The sequence below is a fragment of the Grampus griseus genome (genome assembly GCF_964374135.1).
Source record: "Grampus griseus genome assembly, chromosome: 2".
Classification (NCBI taxonomy): Eukaryota; Metazoa; Chordata; class Mammalia; order Artiodactyla; family Delphinidae; genus Grampus; species Grampus griseus.
The window spans coordinates 25,752,648-25,773,416 of record NC_139018.1 but is presented as its reverse complement, the minus strand read 5'-3'; the positions used below and the strand labels follow the sequence as shown (position 1 = coordinate 25,773,416).

At 45.2% G+C, this 20,769-nt stretch overlaps 1 protein-coding gene across 7 annotated transcripts; it reads left to right on the top strand.

The window, feature by feature from the left end:
- Positions 1-2,015: 2,015 nt before the first annotated feature.
- On the top strand, positions 2,016-20,208 carry CIPC (CLOCK interacting pacemaker). Of its 7 annotated transcripts, none has more exons than XM_082647712.1 (6): positions 2,016-2,112; positions 3,064-3,194; positions 7,437-7,624; positions 11,739-11,908; positions 15,254-15,825; positions 15,870-20,208. In XM_082647712.1, exons 3-6 carry the CDS (start codon positions 7,489-7,491, stop codon positions 16,111-16,113), a joined length of 1,122 nt encoding a protein of 373 aa, XP_082503838.1. In that variant the 5' UTR covers positions 2,016-2,112; positions 3,064-3,194; positions 7,437-7,488; the 3' UTR covers positions 16,114-20,208. The 7 variants fall into 7 exon arrangements, with proteins under 7 accessions (XP_082503838.1, XP_082503835.1, XP_082503834.1 ...); XM_082647709.1 differs by adding an exon at positions 3,685-3,754 and having other exon boundaries at positions 15,254-20,208; XM_082647708.1 differs by adding an exon at positions 3,685-3,834 and having other exon boundaries at positions 15,254-20,208.
- Positions 20,209-20,769: the final 561 nt, after the last annotated feature.

Sequence of the window (20,769 nt, the reverse complement as noted above, 5' to 3'; positions counted from 1 at the left end):
AAAAAAAAAAAATTACACCTATCAGTAACTTAGTCTGATTCATTTGGTCCCACTACCGCATTTGTCTTTGAAGTTCAAGTTATTGATACAGCATGGCTGTCTGGTCATAAGATAGCTAAAATCAGGGAAGTTTGACTTATTTGCACTTTTGGAGGATTAAAGTAATCCTCGCGCCTTTGTTTATTTCATTTATTCTCCTTTGGCTGGCATGCATTCTGCGCTCACCCGCTTCCATTACTGGATATCCTACCTTTACCTGTCCTTCTTACAGTTTTACTTCCTGGTCTCTTCCTCTTTCAACAACAAACAGAAAACAAGCAGAAGGTTATTTTTCACTCCCTTGATTTTATTAACTCGATTTTGTTCACAATCGTCTGACATTTATCACATTCTCTCTCATACTATTTATTAGAACATGTCTTTTTCCCATACCGGATTCTAAGGTATTTGAGGGCAAAAACTGTTTTATTCTGCCTCAAAAAGATCCAGGGCTTAGTAGTTTTGTCATCACGGACATAAACTTCAGTGCCCTCATCTATAAAATGGAGACGTTCATAACAGCGACCTCGTTAATTTGTACAGGCATCATAAGAGAATGCATGTAAAGCTGCCTGACTCTTAATTACTAGATAATTGTTAACTATAGTTTTCACTCTCTCCATCCCCTAAACAAAAGCCTTACGCGCTGCAGGCATTCAATCATTATTTGTTGGTAGAGCTTAATGCTAATAAATACATTCACGCCTGGTAATGCATTAGCATTATCTGTGTCTGGAGGACTAATGTGATTACTTATGACCTAGCAGCACTTAGCAAGGCTTGGATTACCAACACAGGGAGAGTTTCCCCTGCCCCACCATCTAGATCCAGTGTAATTCTCTGTGATGCTGGCAATGTGCTGTACCAATAAAGTAGCCATTAGCTACGTGTGGTTATTGAGGACTTGAAATGTGGACAGTTTCCGTCTTATTTAATTTTAATTAGTTTAATTATTTAATTTTAATCAGTTTCAGTACCTCCTAGTGACTCTTGGCTAACCTACTGGACACGTCAGCTCTAGAACTTGCCTCTACCGGTGAGCAATCTTTACATTCACCGTGTCCTCTTTTCCACCTGTGAAGGAATTTTTCTAACCTAAGAAGTAACCTTCACTGATTCAACGCATCAGAACTTTAAATGATCCCAACCCCTTTTTTTCTTTAGTGGGTTCGTTATGACACTTCAAGAACTGGCGTGAGAAACAGGATCCATGTGAAACTCAACATCTCGGTCAGTTGCACAGGACGAAATGAGTCATACATAATATGACATGCAATCATCCCACAAGAAATACTAATTGCGTCCCTGCCTCGTGAAGCATCGTCTGGAGGGATGGTAGGGGACGCAAACCAGCCGCTGCGACAGGTGTGGCAACACAGTGAGCAGCGCGCTGGGCGGTCCGGGCAAGCCTCTTTCGGGCCGAGACAAGGCGAGGCTGCCAGCCTCCCCTCCCACGCCGGCCGCCTCCGCACGGGCTCGCCTGCAAGTCAGCATGGCCTGTCCCGGTCCCCAAGCCTAACGGCGTGCCTCTGTACAAACCGAGAACGCTGTTTCCCCCAACCGACTTCCACCCACGCCCCCGGGAGAATCACTCCTCCTGCCTTGTCCACTAGAAGCCGGGCCACCCCTGCTTCTCCTGACCTTGCCTCTGAACCACGCCCCCCAGCAGCTCGTTGCTCAAGATCCCCGTACAAAATGGCGGCTGAGTCTGGAGAACCAACCATAGAGACGCCCACCTTCCGCGGAGAGCGCGCCGACCTCCTAAGGACGCCCGCGCCTCCCTGATAGGCGTGCCGACGTCATCTTCCGGCGGAGACGAAACAGCGGGCGCCGCCAAGGGCCCTTCTAGGAGAACAGCGAGCAGTCTCTGTGGTGCCGGGTCGTCCGAGCCGTGTCACGTGGCTGGCGAAAGCCGTCGCGGAGGCTGGGGGGGAGGAGAAATGGGCGGGAGGACTGGGGGATAGCTTGAGACCCGACGACAACGGGGTTGTCATGGAGCCGCGCAGCCGGGCTCGCGCATGCGCCACTCTACTCGCGGGTCGTCCGGTCGCGGAGCGGCGACCTCGGTCCTAGGTGAGAAAAGGAGGGCTGAGGGTGAAGGGGGAGGGTTTGGGCGAGGAGCGTGGGAAAAGGAAGTGGGAGTAGGGGAGAGAAGAAGGGAAGCAAGGTAGTCAAGAGGCAGAGCCGGGACTTTCTGGGGACAGAGGGCCAGATGATGGGAGCAGGGGGTGTTGCGTTCCTCCCCCATTTAGTTGGTCGGTTTTGCTGCGAGGGTCAGGACTGCGTGGCAGAGGAGATAGCGGGTGAGGAGGGGGCTGTGTGTGGGGAGCAATTGGGGTAAGACTGTTAGGGCGGGTGAGCCCTGGTCTAGCCCTGGGGGCAACAGCCGGCTGGGCATCCCGGCGGGGGAGCGCTTGGAGGCCCGCCGTGCTGTGAGCAGAGGGGCAGGGAATGGGCAGGTGAGTGAGCGCGGGAGCTGGTAACCCTGTGAGGGTCCTGGGCCTCCCGTTTGGGGATGAGGGGTAGTGCTCTGTTCTGGGCCCGGGGCACAGGTGTGCTGTCTTTTTCTGAGACTTGCTGTCACCCACTTGGCTGGTTCTTTCCCTTGGGTGACCAGCTTGCCAGGCGTGGTGCCAGGGGGTGGGGAGGTGGGAGAGAAGGTGGGCATTGCCAAGTAAGGAGTTAGTGGTTAGTGTGGGCGGGTTCAGAGGAGCTCTGATCCAGGCCCAGGGCACAGGCCGCAGCCAGGCTCCCTGTTATTGCCCAAGTCCTGGCAGTAAGCGTTGCCTGGGCGTTTGCCCTGGGGGGCTGGTGGTATGCCAGTCACAGCACAGTCCTAGGGTCTGCCCAGTTCTGCCCTGCTGAGCTGGCAGGCTGGTGGATGCCTGGAGGGCGCTCCTGCTGTCTGGTACAGATGCATCGTGGGCTGGTGCGAATGGGGGGTGGGTGGGCACTGTTAACTGTGAACCCTTCTCCAAGCAGGGGATTTGAGGAAGTTCTCTAATCTTATCTTCTCTTTGAAAGAGGAGAGTGGAATGAGCCATACCAGGTTCCAAACAGAGGACATTGTATGTTCAGGATCTTTGACGTGGATTTGCAGCCAAGCTGGAGCATGGAAATGGATGTGAAGGGGAAGATGAATATTAGAGATTTAGGTAGACTGGCTTTTTTTCCTCCTTTGTTAAAAAATCCACAGACATTCCCCCAGAATGGCATCTCTGAATATGCAGACCAAGAGAAAATGACTTCAGAGAAAACCTAGTAATGTATTTATAATTCCAGCAATTACTCATGGCTTTCTGGGTGGTAAGGTCTTGATTTTCTATGGCCTTGTCGCTTTACTGTATTTAAGCCTCTGCTTGGGCTTTCACCTCACACCTCTGTTCATGCATGCCTGTTAAACACATGACACATTTTAAAAAGAACTTGAGCTCTCAGGAAAGTTGCCAAGTATCTATAAAAGGAGAGATCTGTGAGCAGCATTTCAGATCCTTCCCTTGTACACCTTGGGTCTCCTTTTTATCATAGGCCTAAATCTCCATAGAGATTGTTTGTGGATTAGACCAACCTCTAATTTGGTTGCTGGATTTACCCCTGAGGTTTCAGCTTAGAATAAGGGGTGGATGAGATACCTGTTTCCTGCAGGAGACCAGACCTGGACGTGAGGTGACCGTGGTGTTTGGAAATGCAGACTCTTGACCTTCAAGCTGTTCAGGTATTTTGGTGACAGCTAAAGCTGCTAGGGCTGTCAGCAAGACTCAGCACGACAGAAGAGTTGTTGCAATTTATTATTCTGTGAGTACCTCACACATTAATTGTTGGGCGCTGAGGTTGCAAAGATGAAAAGACAACCCTTGAGGTTGAAGAGACGAACAGATAATTAGACTCTAATGTAAGAAGTGCATAAATAGAAGAAACAAGTGCTGTGGAGCACTTGTTAGAATTTTATCTTATACCTATTTACGTAAACCTCTAGATTCATTGATTCACTTTCCACTGTGAGTTTTAGTGTATATTCTCTGTGGGAACCTTTTGGACAGTGTGTTACATGTGCACTCGTCAGAGGCCCATTTAGGGTCAATCCAAGCTTAACTTGGAGTCCTCCTAATGCAGAGTTAGGCTTCTGAGGATCTGAGATGTTTGTAGGCAGTCGTAGTGGTTTCCAGTTTGTGCCAGGAAGCAGAGATGGCACAGTGGGCATGAGCTTGGTAACCCATTTTCAACCCCTGGTCAGCTTATGAGCATCTAACTTTATTGTAAAATAATACTGAAGAGGCAAAAAAAAAATCTTCTTGAGGTTTTCAAACTTCGCCATTGGTGTGGCCCTGGGTTTGAGAGCACCAGTAGTAAATGCCATCACTCTGCCTCTCTCTTATCGAGGGCCTCGTCTGGTGCTGTGTATGAATGGGTCTGTTGTTCACTGGCTAATTGACGTCCTCAGCGTCACTCCCAGGAGGGAAGTGCCTCTCTCAGGGAGAATAGGTCAAGATGGCATGTAGCCCTTCATTCTCTTTCCCACTTGAACTTGCCTGGGACACTAAGACTATCTGCTGCTTGAAGAGAACTTTACTTAGGACAGAGGCTTCCACGTCCAAAGTAGTCAGTTTACTATTCAAGTAGATTATGCATTCTTTATTTCCAATTGCCACCAGTTCCCCAGGATCTAAAATTTTAGCATCTGTTCTCCTTTTAACGTCACCGTTTCAGCATTTTGATTCCACAACCAATATTGTCCTACTCTCAGATGAGCCAGATAAATTCCTGTGTATTTTCTGTAGCTCCGTTGACTACACTTTAATAACAGTAGCAAGACCTTGTTCGTTGTCTTGTCACAAGGATTGTAGAAGTTGAAGTGCTTTATCTAAAATGCCTGTGAAATAATCCATTTCATAAGATATTGTGAAACTTTGTCAGGGTCTTAATTAGTTGCAGCTAACATGAGCTATCTTCCTCATCTAAGTCAATAGTAGGTTCAGACTGAATTCAAGTCTAATTGCCCATCCATCACCGACGTCTGCTTCCATTTTTGAAAAAGCCCTCCATTCACTTTCAGACAGTATTATTTCAGGAAAATGAAACTATGTACGTTTGTTGGGTTTCATACAAAAGGATCCTGATTTAATTAGAGATAGTTTTACATTTTATTCTGCTTTTTAAACTGGATTTTCCATGCTGTCAAACTTCATAGCCGTCCAGTAGAGACATGTGCTTTTGCATAGTGTCATGCAAGATGTGACAGTGCCATTGTTTATCTTTCATGCACGTAGTACTAAACGTGGTCTGTCAAAGAGTGCTTGGTTGACATGGACTGAATGGGGAAGCCAGTCCCTTTAAATGAGTTAGATATGGTACAAAATAATTTTTACTTGGAATTGAGTTTAAAATTCTGATCAGTGTGCGTTCCCTTTAGTCCACTTCTACCGTATGCAAAAGTATGAGCAAGAGGGTTTCTCAGGGCTGCCTGTAAACCTCCTTGTCTTCTATTTAATTTTATGTTGAATCCCTCCTCTGCTTCTGGAGTAGTTAATGTTCTTCGCTAGATCCTGTATTAGCAGAAATGTTCACACTCGGCATTTTCAGGGTATTTCAGATACAGTGCTGTTTGGCAGGGGGCCATGTTTCCCTCTACTCAGAAGGACAAATGGATGGAGTCGAGAATGGATTGTGAATAAAAACGCCATTGGGTGTTGCTTAAACCTACTATCTTAGTCCATTTGGGCTGTCATAACAAAATACCGCAGACTGGGTAGCTTATAAACCACAGAAATTTATTTCTCACAGTTCTAGAGGTTGAAAGTCCAAGCTCAAGGTGCCAGCATGGTCCAGGGAAAGCCCTCTTCCAGGTCACAGACTTCTCACTGACTGTGGTGGAAGGCGCTAGGGACCTCTCTGGAGCCTCTTGTAAATCTCTAATCCCATGAGGCGAAGCCCTCATGGCTTAAGCCCCACCTCCTAATACCGTCATCTTTGGGAGTCAGGATTTCATATATGAATTTTGAGGGGACACAAACATTCAGACTGTAGCACTTTGCAGTTCCATTATTACTATTGTTTTCCCTGTTGGTCCCCTGTTCTCTTTATCCCTGCAGTATCCTTACAGCTGGCATCCCTTGGCGATTCAGAGGGCCTTGTTAAAATATCTTGAAGGGCTCATTGCTCTCATACTTTGCACTGTTAGCCTAGTTCTGGATCTGCTTTGGACTAGCTGTGTATCACTGGATCAAATCTAGGCTTCTTTCCAGGAAGTGGGCGACCAGGTCTGTTTGATTGACTCTATACCCCCATTCCTAGCACGATGCCTGGTTCATAGCAGGCACTTGATAAATATTTTTATTTATTTATTTATTTATTTTTGGCTGCGTTGGGTCTTCGTTGCTGCATGCGGGCTTTCTCTAGTTGTGGCGAGTGGGGGCTATTCTTCGTCGCAGTGCGCGGGCTTCTCATTGTCGTGGCTTCTCTTGTTGCAGAGCACGGGCTCTAGGCGCTTGGGCTCTAGGCGTGCGGGCTTCAGTAGTTGTGGTGCATGGGCTCAGTAGTTGTGGTGCACGGGCTCAGTAGTTGTGGCTGACGGGCTCTAGAGCGCAGGCTCAGTAGTTGTGGCGCACGGGCTTAGTCGCTGTGTGTCATGTGGGATCTTCCTGGACCAGGGCTTGAATCTGTGTCCCCTGCATTGGCAGGCGGATTCTTAACGACTGCACCAGCAGGGAAGTCCAATATATATTTTTAAATGACTGAATGTAACTTATCTGAGCCTCAGCTTCCTCCTCTGTAAAGTGGGATAGCAACTGAGGAGGACATGGTGAGGCTCAAGGAAAGAACCTTAGCAGTAATAATGTTATGGGCGTTTCTGGAATCAAAACACTATTACATATGGTCTTATGTGTGCATAGAAGTGCTTTTTAAGCCAAAATGTAGCATGCATATATAAGGAGTTGTTTTTACTCTGTTCACTACCTCATCCAAAGAAGTGGAAAGTTAATTTGAGAAACTACACTCTGGGAGGTGGCAGAAAGTCCCGGGCCTGCAGATGTATCCTGGGAGGCAAGCCTGGTCCGAGGTGGGCATTCCCTCTGCTTTCCTCCCTCAGGGAGCATTCCAGAAAGCCTAATCAAATGTGCCTTTGTTAGCAGTCTACAAAGCTTCCACTGAGAATGTGGTTTGTATGCTTTGCATTTGTAATGGAATTAGAGGGCAGCGAGAGGACAGTGAACCTCCTTTTGGGTGGAAACCATTCTACTGTTGAGTAAACTTGTAGCCTTTGTCAGCTGAGACCGCTGAGAAAGTGCACACAGAGCAAGTGGGCGCCGCTGGTGTTCTTTGCCCTTAGTTTACTCACCGTTTGCCTCACCTGTCTCAGCTCTTCAGGCAATGACTTCTTCTGTAATTGTTTTTCACAGGGCAGTCCAGATGAAAAGAGTACTGACGAATGCACTTCCAGCCCAGTAAAACATGGAGAGGAAGAACCCATCCAGAGAGGGCTCTAGAAGGCTCTCAGCCAAACTGAGCAAAGGCCCAGAGATGAAAAAAGTGTCTCGTCAACTCGGCGTGGCAGCTGCTGAGTCAGATAAGGACTCTGGATTTTCAGGTTAAAAATACCTCATCATTTCTACATTGGAATGAATGATTTGCCTGAAAAACGTCCTCCGTAAACACTCATTTGTGTGATGAGGATGGGAAGATTTCACCCACAGGAGAAATAGTTTTCTGATCTCTTCAAATGGTGATTCTGTTGCCATATGGCGGGGTACTCATCCCAGTCACAGTGGGGTTAGTTCTGAAGGAACGATATGACATCTTTTTTCCACTTAGACTCTCAACTTTAAATCTTATATTTCCAACTGTGGCAAGTGGCTACTGGAAAAATATAGTTAAATACTCATAATTCTATTGTCTTACCTCCTTTTTCATAGGAATAGTTACATTGCAGGGAAAGATACTGGCATGTTGTCCCCACATATAACAAATTAAACAAAAGTAGTATATAATTTGTTAAGATAACTTTTTTGCTGAGAAAGTGTTTGCTGTGTTTAAAAACATTTCCCCCCATAACCCATCCCTGCCGGTATTTGTGCCTTTTGTCTTTGGACTATGAGCCTCCTGGCCCTATTCCAAACTTGGGTATCTGTTAGAGACAAGAAAGCAAGACAGTTTTCCTTATTGGTTTGTCTTAAACTTTATCTGAAAGGACTAGTTGCACACCCAGTAAATCTTTTCATTTTGTGCCGAGGCTTTTTTATTTCCAGGTCTGAGAGTAGTGGCTTAAATATGGCTCTAGTGTAAACATTTTGGCCCAGGGGAGGCAGAGGGGTGATGCCAGGGGATTCTGGCTGGGTTAGCATCCTGAGAGTGGAGCCCTCTCCTGGAGAAAGATTTATATTATCCAGCCCACAGAGACTTACCAATCCACTGTGTTGATTTATTAATTTATAGTGAGAAATGCAGCTGTTAGGAAAACTAGAACTCAATCATCCTTAGATTGGTGTATTTTCTCCCTGTAGGTATGCTGCATGGGAAGCCAAATTATAAATAGACTGTTTCTCAGAGGAACAGAGCACCGTCCTAGGGATTAGAATAGGCACAGTTCAGGGAAGGGAGGGCAGGTTTATAGCCCTTTGGGTTTTTCTTCTCAGTCTTTTAGCATTGTTTCCTAAGCTTGCCTCATCGTAAGGCTCATCTGAGGCACTTGTTAAAAGTACTGATCGCCAGACCCCTCTTCTGGAGACTGTGATATTGAGGGTCTGGGGGAGGACCCGGAATGTGAGTTTTATATTTTTACAAGTGTCTCTGGTGATTCCTGTGATCAGACAGGTTTGGGAAACTTTGCAGGCCTAGTGTCTTTTTTCTTTCTTTCTTTTAATATCGTGTTTGTTTTTTGTCTGTTTTTCATATCATGAAGGTAATATATGCTCATGGTAGAAGCTTAGAAATTTAGGTACATGCAAAGAAGAAAACAAACATTAACCATACTCCCACCCCCTGTTATTCTCAATACTGTGGCCATTTTGGTACTTCTTCCAATAACTTCAGTTCTATCAGACCAGCTGTTCTGTAGCATGTCCCGAAGTCTGGATAGTTTTTCTGAAAGTTTCCTATTCTCTATGCAGAAGTGCCTTAAGAAGTATCGTGCTGTTCACATAAGGCAGTATCAAAAATACTCAGATTCGCTGTGCTCCAGAAAGTGGCCCTAGTGAGTACCTTCAGCCACATCTGGGCCAGGTGCCAGTGGTTTCGTCAGTGCCTGAGTTATTGTTCCAGTTACCTTGGAATGTGATGTAATTTGCAATGATTAATTAGCTGCAGTCCATATTGAGATTTTTCCCATTGTCCCAATAGTGGCCTTTATAATTGTTAATCTTTTTGTATATTTGTTTGTTTTGGGTCCAGAACCCAGTTGAAGGCTGTGCATTTCATTTAATTGTCCCTGTCTTTTTTTTTTTTTAATTTTAAAATTTATTTATTTATTTAATTTTTGACTGCGTTGGGTCTTTGCTGCACGGGCTTTCTTTAGTTGCGACGAGCTGGGGCTACTCTTCGTTGTGGTGCATGGGCTTCTCACTGCGGTGGCTTCTCTTGTTGCGGAGCACAGGCTCTAGACGCATGGGCTTCAGTAGTTGTGGCACGTGGGCTCAGTAGTTGTGGCTCGCAGGCTCTAGAGCACAGGCTCAGTAGTTGTGGTGCACAGGCTTAGTTGCTCCGCGGCATGTGGGATCTTCCCGGACCAGGGCTTGAACCAGTGTCCCCTGCCTTGGCAGGTGGATTTTTAACCACTGTGCCACCAGAGAAGCTCTGTCCCTGTCTTTTAAATCTTATTTAGTCTAGACCAGCTCCTTCGTCTTCCCGTTCTTTTTTTCGGGACATTGTCATCTTTAAAGGAGTTAGGCCCGTTGTTTTGTAGAATGTTTCACACTGGATTTCTCTGGTAGCTGCCCCATTATCAGAAATAGGCTAAACATTTTTTTAATAGAAAACTAAATTTTTGATGTTCTATCCTTCTCATTGCAACACATAAGGTGACTCCTAAGTGTGTCTTATTCTTGGTGACACTCTGATTAAAGGAGTAGATGTATACCAGATTTCTTTATTGCAAAAGTACTCTTTTCTCTTTGTAATTAGTGAGCAATTTATGGGATGATACTTTGAGATTGTGTGACTGTCCTGTTCCCCAGCAGACTCTTGACTAGTGATTTTAGCATCCGTTGATGATCCTTGCCTGAACCAATTACATTTGTGGTCTGAAAATGGTGATCTAATTCTATCATTCCTTGTATATTTTATTAGCTGACAGTCATCTTCTCTAAAGAAGTACTTCTCTCCTCTGCCCCCTTTTTAGAGCATCACTGTGGATTCACGGAATTTTTTTGTGATTTTGTTTGTCAGTCCATTATCATTATTATTTTTGACACTCAAATTGCCCCACGTTTGGTCAGTGGGAGTCCCTTCTAGGTGGCGCCTGTGTCTTTGACATGTCCCCATTTGTGTTGGAGCACTTCCTTGCTTTCTGGGACAGTAAGATGTCCAGGCTCATCTTGCACCTTCCCTGCCAAAGATATCGGCCATTTCTCCAAGGAGCCCTGGTTTCCTTTTTGTGCAGAATGACGTTTAGAAACCGAGATACACGTGCAAGGTGCGCACTTTTCTTCTGAAGTCCTTTGTTTCTGGCCTCATAGTTCTTAACTAGAGGTGCACATTTGGATTACTTGTAGTGCTTTGTGAAAATAACACGTGCCTGGACACCAGATAAATCAGTTCAGTAGAGTGAGGGGAAGACCCCAACACCAGTAATTTCTAAAAAGCATCTTTGGAGAATCTGATTAAATGCCAGTGTTGACAGTTGCTCTCTTCTAAATTACAGTCACATTCCAGTCCTGCCTCATCCAGACGACTCTGAGATTCTTGATGAGCATTTCGGGTATTCCCAGACTCCTCGCTGGCAGGGTTACTGCAGTCTCTTGGTTTACTCCAGCAGGGAGCTAATTAAGCCCTTTCTGTATGGGTTTCACATAGAGCAGCCTTCTTTTCTTCGTGGCAGAGAGTATCTTTCCGTCACCCATTGTGCAGAACCCCAGTGGGCACACTCAGCGTGCATTTAGGACACGAACAAAGGAGGTGCTTAACTGCGTGGAGGAGGAAAACAAAGGAAGACACATTGTAAACCTCATCTTGATGAACTTATCCAGAATTTTACAATTAGAAAACTTAGGAGGAAGCTATTTTAATTTCAGAGTGGAGGTAAGTCTTGAGGTTTTATAGGTTGGTTTTGTTTTTGTTGTTACTGTTACATCATGTAGTGCCCAGGGCCTCTAAAGGTCTTATTAACCTTGCCCCAAGTCACACGCACACTCCTCTTCCCTTTCAACCACAGATTCTTAAAAGTAATGAGCTAACTTCGAAGGCCTTACCCACTTCTCCTGTAGACGGGTGATGGTTACTTTCTCATGAACCCAAATGGATGCAGGCTTTTGTCTGTAATAGAGTTGGAAGGGCAGTCAGCTGTCCTAGGGCAGTGATTCTCAATCTTTTGGGATGGGAGGGATAATTACGGCTCCCGTTGAGAATCCAGTGAAAGTTAGATACCTCCTCCTCAGAAAAATTCACAAAAACACATACCACAAATGTTCCATTCCGTTTCGTGGGGTCCAGGGCTCCCCAGGAGGACTGGTTGAGAGCCTGAGTGAACTGACCATTTTTCCGCCCACCAGATGGGAGCTCTGAATGCCTGAGCTCGGCAGAGCAGATGGAGTCTGAGGACATGCTGAGCGCCTTAGGCTGGAGCCGAGAAGACAGGCCAAGGCCGAGCGCCAAGCCTGCGAGCGGTGCCTTCCCAACACTGGCCCCCATGGTTGTCATGAAGAACGTGCTGGTCAAACAGGTGAGGAGGACTGAGCTCTCATAACTTCTTTGCACGCCAGGGTTTCTGAGCTTCCTGTGCACAGAGCTTCTCCCTCTCTGTCAAGGAGAGATGCGAGGAGCAGACCACCAGCACCACACCAACACGCGCTTCTGTGCTGGGAAGAGGATGTGTCCTTTCAACTACTGGCGGTGTTTGAAAAAGGAATACGAGAGTCATCACATGTGTTCTCATTTTCCAGATAGTAAGACTATTTTATTTCTGTATCCCTAGTTTGTCCAAAGCGATCTGGAATACTTTAGTCATGTTAAACGGAACCAAGCAGAAATGTCCTGACTTTTGTAGTGTGTGCTAAGATATGACAGAATTTAAGGTAGAAACAAGAGCATCTCTTTTTAATTTGACTGGGACTTTTAGAAATATTTTTTTGAGAAGGAGAGGCAATTTCCCTGTTTCTCATGTTACATTCTGAGCACTTTCTTAGTAATCAGCCAAAGCTATATCATTAGTGAGGAAGGAGCTCTTTGGTTTAGGTATGGCTATACCAGCAGACTCCACCCAGCATTGTTGAGGAATTGAAAAATAACCCTGTTTCAGGCTTTCTTATATAACTATGCAAATTATGTGATTATTGTCTAGATACGAAAGAAAAGAAGATTTAGATAAAAATCTAAGCTAAGCCCCAGTGTTTGGAACAAACAACTCAATCATATGAACTTGAAGAACGTGTAACCTTACCCTGCTTTGCCCTAAAATAGATCAGTCCTCGCATGGGTCTGTTGATGCGGCTGCCCAAAGCTAGTGAAGGTTGGAATCTGGCTGTATGTTGCTGACCTTCCCACCTTAGGTAGAAGAACGTGGCTCTAGCCTGACAGGAGACCTTCATGTCTTAACTGTTACCTAGTTATTGCTGAACAGCACAGACTGATTTTCAACGAGGCAACCTGGTGAGTTTGGAAAAAGAATTTGCAGATATTTGCTTGGCAGATCACATCTCAGCTGGAAGCACAGCTCTCCTCGCCGAAATGAGGCGAGAGAATAAAGACATGAAACGGAGCCCAAATGAGATTGTCCAGGCCCCACCGGTGCTTCTCAGGGCTTCCTGTCTCCTGCTCTTTCCTCCCTGCCTTCCTCTCTGGCCCCCTGGTCACTCTTTCTTAGGCATCTTTGTTGATTGTTGTGGGCGAGGCCGGCAGCTCCAGAAGGCTGTTGCCGGGTGAGTGGGCGGGGCCAGCAGAGCCATCTCCTTCAGGACAGAGACCCACTGGGAAGGCTGCTGGACTTGATCAGGAGACAGGAGGCTTGGGGGCAGACTGACCTGATGGAGCAGTCTAGGAGTTTTGTTTTTTCACATATGCTAGAATCCAGCACAGTCCAAATTTAAAAGCATTATATACTTCTTAAAATCTCTGCTTATTGCATAATGTCTTAATTATTGCTGCTTGGTTTTAGGATATTTCTTTTGAGGCTCTGATTCCAGTTCTGTCACCAGACTGCGTGATCTTACACACAATTACTTAATCACCGTGAACTTCATTTTCTTCATCTTCAACATGAAGCTAGGATTCATTCTAGAGATCCTATCCAAGACCCTATGATTCTGAGATCCTATCCAAGTCTAAAGTCTTGTCTGGTATTCCCTCAGGTGATCTCAGTAAGAATGGTACCTTGTAAAATCTAAATTAGAACAAATAAGCCAAGTATCTAAGGGGGCATAACAATAGCATTAGGAAGAATAATCCAGTGAAATCAGCTTGGGAAAGCAACGAGTTAGGTATTTTCTGGATCCATTTGCCTTGTAGGTCAACCCTTATGGCATGAGTGAGCAGGGGGACAGCCTGAAGTTCTGCTCTTGACTGACCTGGACGAGGCTGATCTCTTCTTTGAAAGACCCCCGATTTTTGTATCTCCTCTGACGGGGGAGTGTGGTTGCTAGGCCCAGCGTTGCTTGCTTATGGACATCCAGAGTGTATTTGAACACCAAGAGGGCTCCAGGATGGACTCTCCAGGTCATCCCAGCCTTTGCACAGGAGATGAACTGTAGTTGAACTTGGCCAGGAGTTCCTAAGCAGGTATCCAAGAAGCTGAAATGTATGCAAATCAGGTGCCGGTGTGGGAGCACAGTCCATCGCTTTCCTCAGATAAATCACATGACTGCACTAAGGGTAAGAGCCTCTGTCAGGTTCTCTCTCTGCCTGTAGCCTCATCTACACTCATATCTCTGGGCCTGGGTTGGAATTGGACTGGCTTTTAAATATTAGAGACAAGTTCATGGAAAGTCCTTGTAATAAAGAGTCTGAGTCCATCTTTTAAATGAATACATACATGAGAAAAGTAGCCATGCCCTTCTTTATTAGATTACTATCTGAATCAGTACTTTAATTAAAAATTAAAATGTATAATTGAGCAGTAATAGAGCAAAAGCAATGTAGCAGAACGGTTTGGATGGGTTTTAGAGTCAGAGGATGGAATCCTATCTTCACCACTTAGTAGCTTGGGGACTGAAAGCAAGTTATTTCAACTTCCTAAGCCTCAGTTTCCTGTTTGTGAAAGGAAATGATAACTACCTCATGGGATCATTATGGCGATTCCGTGAGACAGCGCAGGCGACACATCACACCCAGTGCTAGCCTGTGGTGAGCACCCGTACACGGTGGCTCTTCCTGCCTTGCAGAGCTTTGTGGTAGCCGGGCGTTATTGCCTTAAATACAGGGGCCCATGGACTCCTGACAATACGTAACTGTTTAATCAAAAGTTGTTTTCAGGTAAAAGAGGTTCCAGATGTAACTAAATGAAGATAGACTGGTGTGAAGTCACATTTATAGTATTGAGATTAGCACATTTTAACTTATGCCAGCAAATTGTACTATCCATCCTTTTTTTAAAAAAAAAATTTTTTTTAATTAAAAAATTTTTTTTTAATTTTTATTTATTAAAAAACTTCTTTTTGTTGCACTGCATGGCATGCGGGATCTTAGTTCCCCCACCAGGGATCGAACCCGCGTCCCCTGCAGTGGAAGCGTGGAGTCTTAGCCACTGGACCACCAGGGAAGTCCCCTATCCATACTTTTATTGCCTTACTTGTGACCTTAACTGTGTCACTACTTCACGACCTTCCTACAGTTTCTTTTTCTCAAGTGATAGCACTTGAATAAAGATAGCTATTTCCTCCAGTTTTCCCTTAAGAAAAAAAATATATGATGTCAGCCCCAAATGAATTTTTAAGCCACATCTCCAGTCATGCTAAGAAGGGCCACCCCGTGTGTGAGGGAGGCTCTGTACTTATATCTGAGTATGTGCTTTGCCTCTTGGACAGCTGCAGGTAACACGTAGTGTGCTGCTCTTTGCCTTTGCTTTTTCCTTCAGGGCAGCAGCTCATCCCAGCTCCAGTCGTGGTCTGTGCAGCCCTCCTTTGAAGTGATCTCAGCACAGCCCCAGCTCTTATTCCTTCATCCACCTGTACCGTCTCCTGTCAGCCCATGTCACGCTGGTGAGAAAAAGTCGGACTCCAGGAACTACTTGCCCATTCTCAATTCTTACACCAAAATAGCCCCACACCCAGGCAAAAGGGGCCTCTCCCTCAGCCCAGAAGAAAGAGGAGAAGGTGGAATGCAGAAGAAGATCTGTACTGAGAGACTGGGGCCAAGCCTGTCTTCTAGTGAGCCGACCAAGACTGGTGCTGGCCCACCCGGGCCCCCGACGCCAGCGCCCCCCAGCACCAAGCTTGCCGAAGACTCAGCTCTTCAGGGTGTGCCCTGCCTGGTGGCAGGTGGAAGTCCACAGACGCTTCAGCCAGTGTCCAGCAGCCATGTGGCTAAAGCGCCCAGCCTGACCTTTGCTTCCCCCGCCAGCCCTGTCTGTGCGTCAGACAGTACCCTGCACGGGATGGAGAGCAACTCCCCGCTGTCCCCACTGTCAGCTAGTTACAGCTCCCCTCTGTGGGCTGCAGAGCACCTCTGCCGCAGCCCAGATAGCTTTTCAGAGCAGCGGCAGAGCAAGCACAGGCGCTTTCAGAATACCCTAGTAGTCCTACACAAATCTGGTTTGCTGGAGATCACTTTGAAAACCAAGGAGTTGATTCGTCAGAACCAGGCAACTCAGGTGGAACTAGACCAGCTAAAGGAGCAGACCCGGCTATTTATCGAGGCCGCCAAGAGCAGGGCTCCTCAGGCTTGGGCCAAGCTGCAGGCGTCTTTAACATCAGGGTCAGGTCATCCTGGCAGTGACCTAGAAGCGTTCTCCGATCAGCCAGACATATAACATAGAAGGCATATTTTCCTGTTACTTGAGTGGTTCTTTTTAACTCTTTTACCGTCGTCTACTCCTGTTTCCCAAAGCTTATGTAAGAGCTTTCCTTTTAAACTTAAACTGTTCAGCGGTTCACTTACGAAGCCACATGCCAATACCTGGCTGCTGTCTTAACCTGTGGTCTGTGCACAGTTTCCCTTTGTCTCCGTTCCACTGAGGACCTCAGATTGTCCTCGAGTCCCTCTTCCTTAGCCTGCAGGCACTTCGATGGATCACGGTGCAAAGCGGGAAAGATGCTTGTGTGGGGCCCCTCTAGCTGTCACGTCCCACCATCCCACTCACTAACCGTGATCAGGGATGCAGTGACGCAGACAAGCGTACAGAGTGACACCTGTCAAGCCAGGGAGTAGGTGACATAAGGAGACCTTCGTGGATCTTCCCTTGAAGGTCTTAGTCACAGAGGAAAATATAAGAGGAGGGTGTTTCCATTTTACGAGGCCTTGTGCCATTCGGGAGAAACCTAAAATGCTCTGGGCACACATTGGTCCTCGGATGCAAGCACTTAATCACTTAAAGCTTTGTTTCTTTAAACTCGAAAGTCAAGGGGAAGGGGTGGTACCGTTAACTCGTACACTTTCATCATAAGCCAGATTTCTGTTAAACTGGTAGGTGAAATATTTCAGATTTGTAAAGTATGGAATGGATTTAGGACCATCTGGAGCTACAGTTGATGAACTGCTTTTTTGACTCAGAGTCTGAAGAAAGAAATGGCTAACATCTCTTGGTTGAGAGCTGGAAGATTCTGATAATTTATGCTTTTTTCTTTCTCTCTCTTCTTTTGAAACAATGCAAAAGAAGATTTTCTTACATGTGAAAATCCTAAAAGAGAGCTTCATGGTTCCCGATTGTGTAATACAAGTCAGCCCTCTGCTACCATCTTTTTTCCCCCCTTTGTTTTTACAAAAGAGGAAAGAAATGATTATTAAGCTTGATAAACTTTGAATTAAAATCATCATAATGTTATGACATTAAGTCCACAAAAAATTGGAAAACGTTATCCATTTTCTTTCCACGTCCAGAGTTTTCCTTTGTCTTACGTCACGGTGACGTGGAGCAGTCTTCTGTGTTTCTTTCGTGCATTGGATTTGGCTGCAAAGCCAACGGTGTAGTGGGTTATGTGAAGTCCATCTAGAAGTGGAGAGTGTTATGAGACCTTGCAGATGATACACACCCTTTCAGCCTCATTGTAAACTAGATTTCTGAGTCGTAAAGTTGCCAGCTTTTTATCCTCCCATTTAAAAATTTCATCCTCTTGAAAATCTTTGTACCAATTACTTTAGTAAGAAATTCTGTATGACCAACTTCATCTTTTCTGCAAGGAAAATGTTCTTGAAGTTCTACCAAGGCCAGAAGCTAAGGCTCGTGCTTGCTGGGTAGTTGTGACTCTGAACATAGTTTTAAGATTACAAGCCTTCAGATTGCCTGCATTTTGTTCTCAAACATGCACAATTTAGATACGACCAATTTAGAAGTAAACAACTCCGTAAAATCTTCAGACTCTCCTGGTAAATGCAGAACTATTACCTGCCATTCGCTTTCTGAAAGATTTCAAAAATCAGAGCAAATGTGTCTTTAAGCAGACTCTGCTCCTTTTACTGTTTTTCTCTTGGCCCACACCCTTTGCCTCCCCTGAATCTGTGTGGTGCTGCAGGAACTCTGCTCTGCACGCCGTGCTAGGAAGCTTCCTTTCTGGCAGAGTATGTTTGGCAGCAAAGCTCTAGAAACAGGTGCCTTCAGAGCAGCCTGGGCACCAGTCATGAGTCTTACTGAGTCAAAAATCTGAACACACTTGCTGAGAACCAAATTTATTCCTTCAGAAAAAACCTCTGTGGAGCTTTATGCGTCTTGGACTCTTCTTCCTAGATTAAGGTTTGCATTCCCTCCTGTCAGGTACAAGACGATGAAAGCCGTCATTGATCCTCACTGCTGAGTGACAGGGAAAAGCAGCACCACCCCGCGGCTCTTCTCTGATGTTGTAACTCAGTGTGGAAGTCTCTCTGGGCTCTTAGCATGGGTGTTCTTTACCTAGTGGAGCAGTAAGCAGATGAAGCCACTTAGAGAAGCTGGTCGTGGAAGGAGAGATCCACTGAGGCTAGCAGACATGTGGAGCCAGAAACCAGATCGGCAAATGGAGGAACCTCGGAGTTGACTGGAAGGATCTCCGTTGGTTTCACGAGGCTGTAAGTAGTAGTGGTTTTAGTGATGCGTGATTTGATCTGGTATGAAGTTCTGTGGCAAAGCTGCTGTTTTCTAAAAGCCATTCTTAGCTCAAACCAACCCTTAAGAGAAGTTTCGGCAGATTGTGTTGGCAGTATTGAAAGACATCTAGAAAAAGCTGCTGATTGAATTGGTTATGGGAATGGAGTTTGGTGACATTTGTAATTTAATACACTCATTGCTTTTTATCGATTGTGGTATTGTCTGACTTTACTATGATTCCTTCAGCAGAAAAGTAACTCTTGTGCATATATTGAAGTGTTTTTCCAGCTATGAATTCTTTAGGGTAGAGATTTATTTACCAAATGTGAATTCCTTTGAGGAAGTATGAAGTTTTGTAGAAATTGACTGTGAAATGTCAGAGAAAAATAAAAGTCACTTACTTGAAAACTATTTGGCCTTTGGGCTTTATAACTGCTTAAAATGCTAAGTGAAATCAAGGGTAAATGTTTGATTGATTTAGGTTTCATACATACGTACTCGTGTCATTTGGGGACACTGGGATTAGTTACTGAACTTGTGGAAATTCATTGTTCAGACTCTCACCGGTGTGAACTTAAGGGAGATGCAGGCACTTAAGGCAAATGGATAGTGCAGCTTTCCCTGGAGTCATGGAGGTTTATACTGGGTAGGTTGGGAGGAGAGAGAGGAGAATACTATCCAGTGATTTCCTCCATCTGATAACGACACTTTCACAAACAGAATTTTTAAGTGGCAGAAGCACTACAGTCGTCTCCTGGGATAAACTAAAGCTATATCAAGTGAAGTTCTTTTACCACAGGGCAGTCCTTAGCAAGTACATCTCCAAGCCTTTTCCTTCCTGCTTCTCCGAGGTGATTCCTAAGGCTCTGCTCCTCCTCATCAGGGTTCACCTGCAGGGTCTCAGCAGGGAGATGTGTAGTCTTCCCTGCTCTCCGAGGCCAGTCAGGACACCCCTCCTGGGAAAATAAAAAGCTTATCATCATTTAAAGGCCTGTAAGGTTGCCATAGTCTAATTCTTAAAACATTATTTCTGTTCTATACAATTTTCTAAGTAACGTTTAAAAAGATGGCTGTAAGATCACTAAAACAAACAAAAATGGGTAAAGATGGCTAGAAGAGGCCCCTCCTGAAATAGAAAAGCACCCTCCCATAGAGATGGAATCTAGAGGCACGAGAGCCACTGAGTGTATACTGCAAGGCTTAGGCGAGCCCTGTTACTGTCGTCCCTGGCCCTTGGACATGATTCCTGTATGTGGAAATACCTGCCCGTTGCAAACATGTCTGTTTAATCCACGTCTTTTATGACATAATTGCAGATTGTAGCCTGGTGCAGTGGGGTCGAAAGACCTCCATGCACCTGTCACATCTGTCACTCATTAACTGGGTGACTTTGGATAAGTCACTGAACCTCTAGGTATCACTCCTCTCAGTTGAATAATAAAGAATTGGAACTGGTTCTGTCTACGGTGCTTCCCATCTCTAACCATTTGTAAGATCTCTGTCTGTCACAGGTGAGGCTTAAAATTACAGATCTTCCTCATTTTACAGTGGGGTTGCATCCTGATAAACCCATCATAAGTTGAAATTATCCTAAGTCAAAAATGCATGTGGCGGCATGGCCTTCATCAAATCCAAAAGAGTGAGCTCAGCGGAGAAATAGCTGCGCACCCTTCCCGCCGAGAGTCCTGGTCCACATTGGAAGCAAAGAGACAGTTTTCTTACAAAAAGTTGGCAGTTATCATAGAGTTAACAGTACTGTCTAGGCTGTTGCAATATATCCTCCTTCCACTCCCTTCTCCGCCTCCTCCTGTATATCCTCCTCGATTAAGTATTAAAACAGTATTTGAGTTGAAAAGAGTTTGTATATATTTAAATGAATAACTTTTTATACTCTTTGTTACATGTTTATAATCAGTATTTAGTGGAAAATGTTTTGAAGTTTTTTTTTGTTTCGTTCTTGGTTTTTTTGTTTTTGTTTTTTAACTTGGGTTAGAATTTTTCTTTTTGTACTGTTTCTTTAAAACAGAGTTCTTAGTAACAGAGGCAGTTCCTGAATTCAATTTTGTATGTCCAAAAAAAAAAAAAATGCATGTGGTACACCTGACCTACGGAACATCATAGCTTAGCCCAGCCAACCTTAAACTTGCCCAGAACACTTACATTAGCCTACAGTTGGGCAGGATCATCTCACACAAAGCCTATTATATAATGATATGTTGGATAGCTCATGGGATTTGTTGACTGCTGTACTGAAAGTGAAAACAGAACGGTTGTCTGAGTACAGAATGGTGGTAGGTATATCACTTGTTGACCTTCGTGATTGCGTGGCTGACTGGGGGCTGCCCAGCATCATGAGGGGATCCTACCTGCACATC